At 45.5% G+C, this 15,053-nt stretch overlaps 1 protein-coding gene across 1 annotated transcript in view; it reads right to left on the reverse strand.

Moving 5' to 3' along the window:
* LOC119389803 (endoplasmic reticulum transmembrane helix translocase) overlaps window positions 1-15,053 on the reverse strand; it is a 554,079-nt gene that overhangs the window by 361,308 nt on the left and 177,718 nt on the right. The window contains exons 7-8 of the mRNA XM_037657194.1: window positions 9,657-9,786; window positions 5,206-5,388 (exon numbers count right to left, since the gene is read on the reverse strand). Coding sequence (XP_037513122.1) covers window positions 5,206-5,388; window positions 9,657-9,786 — 313 coding nt within the window. The remainder of the gene's footprint in view (window positions 1-5,205; window positions 5,389-9,656; window positions 9,787-15,053) is intronic.

Below are 15,053 nucleotides of genomic sequence, written 5' to 3' on the forward strand. Positions count from 1 at the left end.
CGAAACAGGCGGAGACAACTCTGCATGTTGGATAACCAAAAGGGAAACAGGTGCCGCCGGGACGGCTCGGAGAGGAGACCGCCTCCTCACGGCGACCCCACACCCACATTCCGTCGTCATCGTCGCAGCCCCACCACCACCGGCAAACATCGCCATGGACGCCTGTCTGGAGGTCGACTGGTACATCCCACCGCCACATCCACGCTACCCCATCATCGCACCGCCCGGCCTCCACAGAAGAGGCCCGAAGACCAATGCCAACCCAACTGGGAGAGCCAGCTGCCTCTGGGCTGCAGCCACCGGGACGTGCCAGGGTTGCGTGGACACCCCGATGACCTATGATCCCTCAAGGCCACGGCGCAGCACGCCGAAAACCCCGAGCCCCGCCAGACCGGAGGAGCCCGAACCATGCTGGAGAGGCCACCTGGAACGAAACACTTCGTTAACTCGCTCCTCTCAATCACCACCAACGACCAGAGAGGCGAGGCTCAAGGAGGCGCGGTCCGGACCACGGGGCTGCAGGAGCGGGCCAGACCTACCGCAGCAGTGACGGCGGAGGCGACCACTGGGGAAGCCATGACGCAAGTGGGCACGGCAGTGAAGACCGCAACGAGGCCGGTGGTGGCTACTTAGGAGACAGCGGCAACGCCAGTGGGGGCACCGGCGACACCCACGGCAGAGGGCCAACCGCAGGAGGGCACGGACCTGGACCGATCCGTCCTAGCCTTCCTCGATGAGGAATAACAAAATATTACCTCATGGTGCAGTCTCTGTCGTTCGAGGGCTTTCTTAAGGGGAGGAGGATGTGGGAGAGCACGCGCAGCCATTTCCTTTCCTTAAGGCTGGCGCGATCGCGAACTGACGGTGGGAGCCGAGGGACCACTGGGAGAGGAGCACCGTCACCCTTTCCGGACAACCCCTTCTTTCCCGCTACTCCTCGTGCCAATCCTCGCATCCCGGCTCGCGGGAAAGGGAACTCGCCCTGCGAGGGAAACAACCCTCGCGGTGGGGAGGGACACGGGAGGTGAATAAAACAACCGCGCAGACAGGCAGACGGTCTCTGGTGTCCTGCTGACCTGCGAGGTAAGACCTCACCGCCCCGAGACCCGCCAGCCAATCATCAACCGAAGGTGTAAGCGTTACCCTTTGTTTTCTACGAGAGCGGACTATCCCTCTACGCGACATTTACGCGTTATTGCTAACGTAGCAATAAAGTGTTGTTTGTTGTTCTAGCCTGTTGCCTTATTCGCCCGAACCGGTCGTAGCTGCGATGACGCGCGCTACGGGAAGGGGACGTTGACATGGTACGACTATTTGCGGCTGGGACCGGAGCTAGGCTTCTGCACCAGCCGTGCATCCGTGCCTACACCCATCGATAGCGCACTATCGATGGTTTTCAACTTAATGTTTTGCCTCGTTAGAAGCGCTTACGGACAGCTAACATTATTCATCGTATAAAACAGTCACTACTTTTCTAGTTTCACTGTGTCATTTACTTTTTCCGCCGCAAAGAGAGCTTTGAACTGCCTTTTAAGTCAAGAGGGCTGACCACTCGTAGCTTCAAACATCGACATCGCGCGCACCTGTCTCTCGAAAATGGAAAATTTCTGCGAATTACAATGAGTCTGATTTAAAATTTTTTATGATGGCAGCAGCGAAGACTTGGAAGATGATTTTGATTCGTCGGACAGCAGCACGGACAGCTAAAGTGTGTCAAACAGCTGTGGAACGTCAACAGGTATCCGCCGGTAACTTTCATTTTGATCTCCGAACCGAGTGGTCGCGGCCGCGCTCCGTTCTAAAGATATCCGGTGTGTTCTAAAGGCACAGCTGCTATCTGCAGGGTGTCAACACCGTTTGGGCGAACCGCTTGCCGGCGGCTTCTCAACGTGTGGAGTTTAGCGCGAGAAGGCGACCCGCAGTGAACTTTGCCATTCTGCTCCGTAGTGCCGCGCAGCATTTTGTCTGACCCCTCCATTTTTTTGGTGCCGTTCTTTGCCTAAGAAAGAAACACCGAGATGTGACACAAAAATAATGAATATGCATGGATGTATACTGTTACGCCGAAAATAGAACAGAAAATGAGTGTTTTAGACATGCTGCGCAAACCTGTGCTTCACCGCATCACGTAACTGCATTGCGCAGTGGCACTGCAGCAATTTGGGCTAACGTTTTCTTTTGTATTTAAATAACGGCGGCAGACAGAATTCTTACATTTTCAGGGACATTGAATATGACATTTATGGTCAAAACGTATATTTTGAAATTTTTTTTGTGTTCACATGGTGCAAAGCAGCATTGATTTATTCACAGAGTGTTCTCGTTTTTGTTAAAAAATTTCCTCTTAAAGTTTTTTTTTTCGCAGATTCTTTTAGTAATGTTTGCTTCAAATTTAATGCCGTTAGGAAGTGCATTCCTTGTTCTACAGATTAGTACCATACATTGTAGCATCAATCATTTTGTGTGGCAGTAGAAAAATTGTTTACTAGAGTACCCAAAAATGGCCTATTTTCCCGCGGCCAGGAAAGTGTTAATACAACGCATAATTTTTATTTGTAAAAAATCGTGCGTTTTTTTAGGATTTTGCTTGATGTTACTCACGAATAAACCATGTGTATGTAACAACAAAAAAAAATTTTTTTTGTCACTTTACAGTCATGCAAAAAAAATTTTAGGCAATTTTTTTCTTAACCCTTTCAGACGCCACCTATGAAGAACTGTCTGTAAATGTGCCAAATCTATGCGACGTTGTTTCAAGGCACTCGATGTTCTATTGCAACAAAAATAATGTCGTAACACGTTAATTTATGCGTGCTGTAGTAATCATTCCTAATTGGTTGGTAATTAAATATCTATTTATTCTGAAGCTATTAATGCCTTGTTTTTGCATAAACAGAATCAAATCTCAGGCTAGAAATATAGTGCGAATTCGTTTTCGGTTATGTCAATTTTGTGCGAAGAAAAATGATACTTTATACGTGGATCGCGGGAAGCGGCACGTCGAACGACTCGTCGACTGTGGTAGTACCTTCAGAAAAGTAATCGTATGCAACAGCACACTGCAAAATGAAGTTAAGTGAGGACAAATTTATTATGCAGGAGGTTCAATTCATCCAAACCTCAATGTATCTGGCTGTTCCGTAGCCCCTAGGCGATAGAAAGAGCAAATACAAGTGGTGTACACAATTGTGTACATAGCGTCTCAAAGGGTTAAATAGAATCGTCTGAAGAATTTAGTTCAGCAATAAAAAAATTACAGATTTTTGGAATGCCTTTCCCGAAAAAATTTGACCCTCAAAGGGCTCAATAAACTTTGGTTGTAAGTCCAGCAAAAGGGTACGGTATCGGGCTAGGTGGTGTTGCATAGTTTGAAGTGAATGCCAGCGCATAGAACAAGGACGAAGAGAGAACGAATGACAACACCCGCGCTGACTCACAACGTTTTTCTTTAATGCACCAAGGCAATATATAGAAACCTCTGCCTCGGTGCAATAAAGAAAAACGTTGTTAGTCCCTGCTGCTGTCGTCGTTCGTTCTCTCGGTCATCCACTTGAAACAGTGCGTCCAGCCTTGTCCCGTCCGTCTCTTCTTCCTGTAATGCAAATGAGTTGTGCGGAATCCCCGAAGGGTTAAGAAAGACAGCCACCCACTTGTAGACAACCACCCGTTCTTCTTCTCGCATTGTAACGTGCTGGGACCCTTCACCTTGTCCTCATGTACCCCCAGAAAAGCACATTGATAACACAGAAGTTCCATGCGTAACTAACGATGAGGTTAGAAGGGCTCTACAAGGCATGCCCCACAGGAAAGCAGCCAGAGAAGACGGCATAACAGCCGCTTTCATTTATATTTAGGAAGCTTGCAAACTCTAAATACAATGCTTTGAAACTTGAAATTCACAAGCGAGTTGGAAAAATGCCAATATTTTACCACTACACAGAAGGAAGCCCTAAAAGACCAACACAGCCTTCGTTCTGCATTGTAGAAAATATTCATCAAGGTAATTTCGAATAGGATAAATAAACCTAGAGATCTTCACGAAAGGGTACTTATCATGAATCACCTTCATGAATTATTCAAATAATTGAGAAATCTGTTAAACAGAAATAATCCCCTTTATATGGCATTCATAGATTATGAAAAGGCATTCAACTTGATAGAGATAGCAACCAGCTGCTCTGGAGGCATTGCGTGAGCAAGGAGTACTTGGGAACATTTTTGAATACTACCATAGTAAATGTAGATTCCACAGATAGTACTCTGCTCCTCCTCAAGAGGGAAATCCCGATCAAGAAAGGGGTTTGACAAGATACAATGCTGAGAAGACACAATCTCTTATTCACTGCACGCCTAGAAAAAGTATTTGAACAATTAGACTGCCAAAAAAGAGGAATAAAGATTAATGGAGGATATCTCAGGAGCTTATGAATTGCAGTCAACATCACTCTCCTCAGCAGTGATGGCAACGAATTACAAACGATGATTGAAGACCGAGAAAGCAAAGGGTCGAAGACAAAGATAATGCAGTGGTACATGAGTACGTGTATCTCGGCCACATGTTCACAAAGGAGCCTATCCAGCACAGAACATCAGGATGGGCGCATATGGCAGGCATTCTCAACTCATGATACACAACTTGTTACTAAAGTGTACAACCATAGCATTTTAACAGTTCTAGCATATGCTGCAGCAAGTTGCAGAATAACAAAGAAACTTGAGAAGAAGTTAAGAACCACAGACCACGTGATGGAATGAAAAATGATAGCCATGAAATTAAGAGGTATGCAATAAGCCGAGTTGATCAATACAGATAATTGATGGGAAGCACAGGCAAGGACAACAAATGGTTAGGTTGAGTGATGCAATCAAGAAAGCTGTAGGCATAAGAAGGCTTGCGCCGGTCAGGGTGGGCTGGAGATCATTGGGAGAGACGAAAAGTTAGGTTGAGAATGATGATGACATTTAAAGGTTACAACCACCATTACATTCATTCTGTAGATATTAGTGATAATGCCCACTCTTCTGTGAATGTTTGGCTGATATTGTACAACCAAGACCTTTTGCCTTTTTTGTTTAGCACAATAGCTGATATTGTACAGAAAGAAACATAGTTTTTTGTTTATATCCCTGCATTTTGTGCCACTCCTTTATACCTGAGAGTATCACCAATAAGTTTAGCCAAGTAGGTAACCTGCCCATGCGCACCTTTGATCCAGACGTAGGAGGCAGCAGCCACAGCAAACAGCAGCAGGAACAGGATGAAAGCAAACGTCTCGAGGTTGTTGGCTGTCACACGCTTGACTCCAAACAAAATGGTGCGCAGCAGCTTGCCCTGGGCCGTGCTAAAGCTGGTCTTCAGCACGTATGCCACACAGCCATTGTCTGAGGCTGCATAACAATGAGAAGTTGTGAATCAAAATTTTTCTGACTGCCAATGAAAAACAATTATCAGCCAATCATATTGCTCCACCAATTCTTCCACATGAGCAAGTACAGACTACACCAGCAAGATGCTCAATGGTCACTTGACTAATCCTATGCATTAAAGGGCCCCTAAACCACACAGGAATCAAAATTTAGCTGTGGTGTTGCAGTTCTGCACGAGTCTACAACACACAAGTGGTGCCACCAGAGTGGATCCAAATGCAGCCCTTCCAGTTAGCTCGTCTCTCCTCCACACCGTGCAAGGAGCAGGGCTAGCAGACAAACAGGCTTAACCACTTGACATGACCAGATGTTACGGCCAACACCGTAAGGCCCGGACAGGATTGTGTTACGATTGTGTGGCACATGCACGGCTCGTAGCGATGCCGCGTTTGGCATTGTTCATCGTCACAGCAGTCTGAACTCAATGCACGTGTTTACTTTAAACGTTAAAAAAAAATATTGGAGGTGGTTTAGGGGCAATACTGTGTGCGTCTCATCTTAAGCTGTGTTTTCTTAGAAACATGATGGCAGGCTGGTCAGTTTCTTAGTAGACAATGATGAAAGATGCACTATGCATTTCACACACAAGAGACCAGAGGTGCAACTGACAACTATTTTACTGAAGTCACACATGCACTAGTTCATTTTTGCACCGGGTGTTGGTGTGGCTTCAATGAAACAGTTGCGCTCATCCCCTGTTCATGTCTTGTGCATGTTACGCATAGCGCATTTGAGAGCACAGCTTTCACACGCCCATTCTGCCCGTTTTGAGGTGTCATTAACTGAGCAGACAACCCCTTTGGAGGATGAACAAGAGTGAAGAGGAAAAGAAGATTAGAAAACAGTCTGCCTGTCACAGCTAAGACGTAGCACCAGAGTAGCACACTGTTGCCCATTTATCAATGCAGCTGTCCATGCCAACCACAACACTCGCCCCATTCTCTTCACAATGAGCAATGCAACCAGTGCAAATGCTTTGTGTGGTGCTGCTGCTAAATGAGCTGCCTGAGCAGCAACACCGACACCAGAATGGTTCACGCAACCAAAGCAGAATGTCATCGCAGCAGTTGAGACATATGTCTCTCAAGCTTATTGCCTCATATAAAATCAAAACACCTAAACAGCTGCACTCAAGTGTTGTAGCCATAGCTGATTATTTTTTCATACCTCTCAACATTTTCACAGCCATATGAAGCCAATGAAAGCTAATGGTTAGTAATATTTAACTGATGCATAATGTGAAGGGTGTGGGCCTGGTCCCCGCCTGCAGCCAGCTGTTTTTTTGTCATTGCTTTCATTTCATGATTACTACGCATGATTTCATGATTACTACGCATACTCCCAGCATCTGTAGTCTGCACACATGCTGGGAGTATGCGCCAAGGTCTAAGAAAGGCCTTCTCCCGTTCATTTCGGTGCATACAAAACTCGTGAAACGCGGAGTTGCCTTAGGCGTTCTCAGGAGTGCCCTGAAGAGGTCCTGCCCTCATCAAGTGCAAAGAAGTATTGGTGCCCAGATCGAGCGACTGAAATGCACCGCCTACTCGATCGAACTGCTCAGTGCCTTGGCAACAAATCTACTGAGCGAGCTTTTCAGACGAAGCACCAAGACACGCCTAGCACAGGAAAGACAGAAAACTTCCATCATTCCTTACGTCCACGGTGTGAGCCATGCACTCAAGAAGACTGCAAGCAAAGCAGGCGCAAGGCTCGTTTTTTCGGCTCCCCGCAAGCTCAGCCGTCTATGCAAACAAGTAAACGCTGGCGACCCCAAGGGGCACACGTGTATCAAGAAGCACAGGACGCAGTGCGTGCAGTGCGTTCAGAATGTCGTTTACGACATTTAGTTGTCATGCGGCTGCACTTATACTGAACAGACGTGTCGTTGTTTGAACGACCGCCTGAGAGAGCACGCGTACAATCTCAGGACTTGGATGAGCAGCACCCTAGCAGCCCCTCGTGCATTGACCGCTCTTCCATAACTGTGAGGTGCTATCACGATATCGTCACAGGATCGAGCGCGAAATCAACGAAGCCTTCCATATCAAGAAGAAAGGGAACATGTGCGTCAGTGAGCCTTCACTCGCCCTCCTAGAAAAAGAGATTATGTTTTTTGAGCTGTTAACTTGGGACATTTCGACTTGTGGCAGATTCATCTTGCATTTCACTGTTATGTGCACGTGATGGTTATAGCTTTGTTTCTTTTAGTTATGCTTTTCAGCTAGTATATCTTTTCCAGTGTAATAAACTCACACACCGTTGTTCGTCAGCGCTTGTGTTGTGTGGTCATTCTTACTTCGTCCCGTTTTTGCGCTGTTTCCCCCTCAGTATAACGTACCAACTGGCCCTTCAAAATACCCTTCTTTTAACTAAAAATTACTATGGCCCCTACGCTTTCCCCTGTTATCTGTAGGCCTCGATCCATTCTTTTGTTAACTGCATCTTCTTGGACTACAGTTCGATGTGGCTAACACAGCATCAAATCGCCTAGTTTCCCATCAGCCCTTTATTCATATTCTGGAACAAAGAGATCCATCTGCACGGTCCACCACCTTCTTATCATGGCAGGGATGCTTCACAGCTCTTGACATGGTCTATCATGTTGTCGATATGCATGCAGCCCTCTTTTGCATTGCAAGCTTACTTAGAAGACGAGAAAGGTCAGACTGGACTGCTTCTTCGCAAAACGAACTTAACGGGCCAAACAACCCAAGATTCACCTAATCGTCTAACTGTGTGACAATATATACAGTTGCCATCATAAAAGAGCAATAACACAGGTTGCCAACCTAATCAAGAATAAGCCAATGACACCCTCTCCTAAAAAAAATAACAAACACAACACAACACAGTCATATGCCATAGTCCCAGAAACATTCTGGTCTTCTTCAGAGCCTTGACAATAGTTCTCCTGATTTTGGCCTTCACAAAGGGTGTCCTTGAAAGCATTACCTAGTCGGCATAGTTGCACAGCTTAGAAACATTCGTTAAAGAGGCCCTGCAACACTTGCTCAGAATGGTCAGAAAAGTCTCCCGATTGGTAGTCGAGGCTCCTGAGAACATGTGAGCCAAACATTATAGCGCAGCACGAGGCCTGGAATTTAGAATTCATTCTCAAAGTCAGCAGGAAATCGTTTGCTTTTCTCTCGACAAATGGTGCCATAAACCCATATGAATGTGCCATAAACCCAAAGTCCTCAGCCATTGGCTGATTTGAGCATTGTGAATTGCATGGATACCGCAGCCGCCGTGGGATGCTGCGTCATGCCTGCACACTCCTTCATGATTCCACTAAAAGTAAGCTGCACATTCGAAGAAAAAATACAAACGAAAGTGCTCTAGGTCATGAATGAACGCAGCTCTTTGCCCCCTTGTCATCACCCCCGCGTAGCTTTCAGGGCGCTTGAAGAGAGAGAAAGCGTTTGAAACGTGAGACTGTAACTCCGCTCGTACTTGAATTCAACACAGGTTTTGCGGCAGTCGATTCACAAGGCAATCAACTCCTTTAATGAAGTCATTCAATGATTACTTGAACAAGTGTAGCAGGGCCCCTTTAACTGAAAGATTAAATTCTTGTGTTTCGCCTGCCAGAACCAAGACCTGGTTATGACAAGAAGTTGGGCATGTTGGTAATGCATAACTGTTCACGTAGCGCAACAAACTTTTGTACAAAGACGAGTGCTATGTCCCTGCTCTTGTCCTGTGTCAAAATGTTTGCGCTAAATGAGCAGTTCTGGTTATGACCCTGCAGGAGGAGACACTAGCATATTTAATTCCACATTGACTTATAATATAAGTACATGAGCATTTTTACATTCTTCCCCAACAAAATGTGGCTGCCTCGAATTGAACCCAAAATCAGAAATACCCTATGTAGCATTGCAGCCAAGTTGACAAGCCGCCCTCTTTAAGGAAAACACTCCAAAAACACTGTCACTGAAACAGATTGCTTGGATAACATGGCATTTGCAGTTGCCACTGAATGCCCACATCTTGCTAAATTTAGTGACATAATTCAAAATTCATGTTTTTGAACATGGTGCAGCTCAAAGGTTTGGCACCAGATGGCCAGCACTTCCACTATGATTTTGTTATTCTCTATGTTCATGCAGCAAAATGAAAATTTTCAAAACGGTCCCTGACAGACAGGCCTGCTTCATGGGAGGCCCAAACCCAGTAAAAGATACAGAAAGTGTAGGCCTTGCTTGGAAGAATAATTGTAAACATACGCCTGAGTCCTGTGCTGGCCTTGGCAGGAGGTGTGTGCTGCAGCACCTTGGTCCCTCCGTAGAGAACGTGCAGCCGTCCAAGCGCCTCCATGTCCAGAAGCTGCTCTGGATCCAGCTCCTCCACAGGCTCCTGTGGCATACAGTGGACTCAGCTGCTTTACCTTGAACACATTGTTTGACACTGTGCACTATCAAATGTGCAAGTGTCCTCAGTGGGTAAAAGCAATCATGAGGCCCAAAATGAAGCCAGAGGGCAAGAAGAATTGGAGGCAGCAGGCACCTCCTACATTCACAGGGAGAGTGGCGGCACAGTGCAATGCGAACGCAGTATTTGCTGCCAAGCTACAGGGCAAAGAAGAAGCATGGCCTTCGGTTCATATCGTGTGTACCGGATCCCTTTTACGTGAGGGAAAGTTTACACTGGCCACTGTTTGAACATTCATCTGGGCGAGCACCATAGTTCTTTTTTTGGCCTGACATTGCCGTCAGTGTGGATGCAAGTCACTGTTCAAACTAATATCTATCCTATTACATCACAGGATACAATTAACTCGTGAAATAACTGAAGCTTGCATCATACAGAGACAGGGCTCTATGTGTGTAAGCCAGCCATCTGCCCACCTCCCTAATAAAGAACTAGCATTCCTTAAAGGCCTACTCCGGCGATTTTTTGACCATGTCAAAGTAATGATGCTTTTATGTTCCTGAGACATCCCTGTCACGGGCCCGATAGCCGAAATACTCGGCAAATTGGATAATAATTTTAAATAAGCAAAAAAGCGCAACACCGAAACCGAAACCCAACCGAGCATACTGTCTTCGCGTGACGTATAAGTTGGCAAAAACCGGAAATCATGCAAGGCATGCCAGTCCCACCAGCGCGTAGTATGAAAGCTGCGAAAGCGGCGAAGAGCAGACGCTCAGGGGAAAGGTGACTCCTTCGCAAATATATCTTGTGTGTGACTGACCGTGCCATGTGCACAAGCTCCTCGGAGCTGTCGGAAAATGGCAGCTACGATTCCTACGCATTTGGAGGCCAACTAAAATCGCTATTCCTCTTCGATGAAGTGGAACACACCTGTTTAGTTCCTTGCTTGCCTGGTTGCGCATTCCACCGCCAGATGGCGCGACCTGTCCAGGCGGCTCAAGTTTGTGGGACCGCGATCGGGTAAAATTCTATCGCTGAGAAGTTTGCGGACTAACTAAAGCTTCTTAATATTGCTATGGGAAGAGTGCATAAGTTTGGCAATAGCGGCGTTCAACGTCGCGTTGGTAGGGCCGAAGGAATTTATTATAAGCGAAGGACGAGCCACCTTTCGCACCAACGTTACTAGATTAGGTTACGTTGTTTCGCACGACGCGCATCTCGCCGTATATCGATAGGCCCGGTCACGGTGCACCCTGTATATGTTACGGAAAGTGTTTCCGTACGTTAATGTTCACGCATGTGCATTCTTTAGCCAGTACGGTATGACCGCACTTTCCGTGCGGTAAACCAACATTATGCTAGCTAAAACACTACGCAGGGTAATCGTTAAAAAAGATGCAGGGTAATCGTTAAGTGCGAGTTTTTCGTGACTGCCAACCGGGAATTGTGTGCAGCCCACAGCGCAACACTTGTCACCCATCGCACCCACTATCACAAGGAACTGAAATTCGCACGCCCAGCCAACGAAGCGCTGGCCAAACAAACACGATTGCTGCCTTGCGGATAGCAGACGCTGTAGTGGCCCCTCGGTTCCATCACTTCCGCTTTGACAAAAATGACGTCACGCACACAATGTTGCCAATAATTCTGGGAGGCGACCTGGGGAGAGTCGGGGCAATCAATAAAATTCATTTGTAATGAATCTGTGCATCTCTCCAGCTTGTAATTTGGCATAAATAACGGGTATGTGAAAAGGAACGTACACAGCGAATTTTATTGAGATCCACTGACCTCGAAAAATCGCCGGAGTTGGCCTTAAAAAAGTGGTGACAAAAATTTGTGAACCTCTGTTTTTTGCTCTTAATCAATGTCTACTGACTCGATAATAGCGGCAACGAAACTCATTTGCCCCAGCGCGAGATGAATGTTTAATTATATGCTGGCATGTTACGACTGGAGGCAGTTTTGATTTCGAAGAGCACTCGGTGGCCCCGTGACGTAGCCGGCCTACTCGATCAGGTGACCGCGAGAGTCAGTGACGTCACTGCCCATCTTCTGCCATGTTGTCAGTGCTGTAGTTTCGTCTGCTGTGTTGAGCAGGTGTTGAGCGTTGCGAGTGCTTGTTTCCTCGATTGTCAAACTATGTTGCTTATCTAGTGTGGCGATGGACGAAAGAGCTGGGAGGAGTGTAAAAATCAGTAAGAAAAGCTCTATTCACTTTGCGAATCTCGCCGGTAGCTGTGATTTTGTTCTTGTCGTCGTCGTCCAACCGAGGCGACATTTTCCACCAGGCTTGGAGTAGCCGCTGCATAACACGTGCTGAAACATTTTCGCTCCGATCATTCGTAAAGTAGCAGGATGAGAAGTGACGAAAGAAGCAGTGAAATCACAACATTGGCACTCTGTAACAGTGTTTATGCGTAACATGCAAGTGACGTGATGTACGCTTTACTGACTCGTATTTATATCCGGCAACGCCGCGTTCTCAAGGCATACCAATCACACGTACGCACGGTGGAGGGCCAAAGCAGTTATCTGTCCACTACGCAATATGATCCCGGCAGCAGAGAGCTTTAGTTTCTCTGTAGACTTCCTAACGGTTGCGGGTACCTTGTTACCGGAGCTGTTGACGGCTGCAGCAGTAGCAGCAACTGCGGAGCCCGTAGCGACATCTTGTGGCGTCTTGTCCAACTACAATCATTTCTTTTCTATTTTTTCCGTCGCGTTGTTCTTGTCGGGAAAAAAAGCAATGAGAATACTGTGAGTTGCTAATTATCTCACTGCTAATGCTTTACACAGAATCAGTAAGCGGGTAAGTCGTTGCGATGTATGTCTGTCTCGTACACGCCTCCGGTAACTCGGCCAGAACTCGTGACGTACGTGGTATTTGCTCGATGACCTCATCGTCTTTTGCTTCTATTTCCGATTTGGCACTTTCACGAACTTCAAAACTCAATTAAAATACTTTTTAGGCTGTATTTGTGGCTGATATTGTACAGATGGCACCTATATGCACCCATTAGTGTGATTCAACAGTCAAATTGTGTCCGAATTTTTGTGTCACCGCTCCTTTAGTGTACCTGACTAGTATCACACTTTGCAAGTGTAGCGCGTCTATGAACTTTGGTTAGTACTTGTCGTGTCTACGACTCCTTTTTGCCTTCGTTTTGAAGTCGCACCTGACTTATTAGCGAACTGGAACACTATTTTAGAAAGTGCATCTTTGTCATTAATAGATATTTCAAAAGAACATTGCAGAAATCAGCTTACTTTAATAGCCAACCAACTTAACCGCATCAACCTATCTGGAGAAGAAATTGAAGAACTTGCCCAATCTGTAGAACTAGAGAAGATAAATTGCTCATCAAGGAAAAGCACAAGAAAAATCATGCTACGAACTGTCCCATGAATAAGCTGATGAACATGGCAGGAAGCTCCGCAGCCCCAGTCCAACACCCAGAGCACAGTAGCGAGACATATCGCAGAGCTCAAGTCCAGTCGATACAGGTCTGCTCAAGCACGGCCTTACATTTTGTTCCACAAACAATGCAGTGAACGAGTACGAGCTCCGCAAAGATATATGACTGAGTTTTCCCGAAGTTTGCGTATCAAGGAACTCTTTTTTGATAAGGCAGATACAAAAGACGTAAGCAATGACTCACTGCGACCACCAAGCAGGGCTGGGCAAAGATACTTTGAAATTGTATCATTATACAATAAAAGATACTCAGGCAAGAAGTATTTGAGATACAGATACAAGATATACAAGATACCTTAACACTGCCTGTATCAGATACAATACACTCTAATTGTATCTTAAGATACTTCGATACATTCACAAACTTGTTATTCTATATCTATATAATGTAGCACTAAACGCCTATGCACAAAAATGATTGCCTGAAAATTGACCTACTACGACCAATTTTGTTTCATTTGAATGAAATGTCTGTTGGTATCTCAAAAGCTTTGTATTTCTTGCTCAAGGCATATTAGTTTCATTCCGAAACACCTAATTGGTGTTGCTTTAGCTGCTTAACATGACAGCTCCTTATACACTTCGCTGATTGCGGTTTTCGCTTGTCATACTTGTAATTGGTGGCAGTCACTGCTCTGCTTGCCGATGAGCTAGTGGGTTGCCATTTTATTTGTTTCTAGTTGCTTTCTGCCAGCTTCGGCCACAAAAATAAGTGTACCAGGCTCTATGGAGCTTAAAATTTTCTAATCGGCACAGGTCATCTCGACAACACTTCTTGAAACGTAGCACCGATCACAAGCGAACCGCGTGTATTTTTAATTATTTTTTTTTGGAAGGGTGAAAATTCCTACCGGCGAGAGTGCAGAGTAAAAAAAAAACAATATTTGCGTTTCACGTCATTGTGAGAAGCATGGGGCTTATGGGTGCAGTTAATTTATCATCTCACTAGCTGTAGCTCCGAGAACTGCAGAAAAATGTGCAAAATAAGAGGAACAAAACAATTTTATTGGCAATTAAACTATGAATACAGTTCATCTATACTACAAGATGAACACTCTTTCAAGGCTGCAGTGTACAAACAAATAAATACACGACGATATCGCATTTTAAATTAACACATACGAAATCTCCTACACCTTTCGTTGCGAAGCACTCATGGTGACTCTGAGAAACTACGAACAGAAACGGTGTGAAACATGCAGTAAGTACAGTGTACTTCTCCTGGTAAGCACAATGCAGTCAGATAGCGCACGGCAATGCCGATCTACAAGGAATATCACAATGTTGCAAAAAGTGTCAATGAACTTTGCTTTTTGATTAAGCTTGTCCTCCCGAGTTGATCTTTCAGTAACGTGTACGAACGATCGATTTCTCGACGCAAAGTTTGTCATCGATAGTAACAGTAGTAACAGTAATACACAAAGGCAAACACGTGTGTGTGTGTGTGTGTGTGCGCATGTGTGTGTGTCCAGCGGTCGTTCTGAAGACGGCAACTACTGCGTTTGTATTGTATATGCTAATAAATGGTTTTTTAAATAGTGCAATAAGCAGAAACAGCTGTACTTTACCGTGAACATATAAAAAAGTTCATTTCAGACGTGATTCATTTGAGAGTGATCCATTAGTCACATAGTTCATGGAACCAATCTGTATCCAGCAAAATAAAAAGTTAAACACACCTGCATTCATGCTGCAAGCATAAATCCACGCGAAAAGTCCATTCTAAGCAACAGTAACTCTTTAGTGTTATTCGGGACCTCTCTGGTGAACG

Source organism: Rhipicephalus sanguineus, chromosome 1 (assembly GCF_013339695.2).
Source record: "Rhipicephalus sanguineus isolate Rsan-2018 chromosome 1, BIME_Rsan_1.4, whole genome shotgun sequence".
Taxonomy (NCBI): Eukaryota; Metazoa; Arthropoda; class Arachnida; order Ixodida; family Ixodidae; genus Rhipicephalus; species Rhipicephalus sanguineus.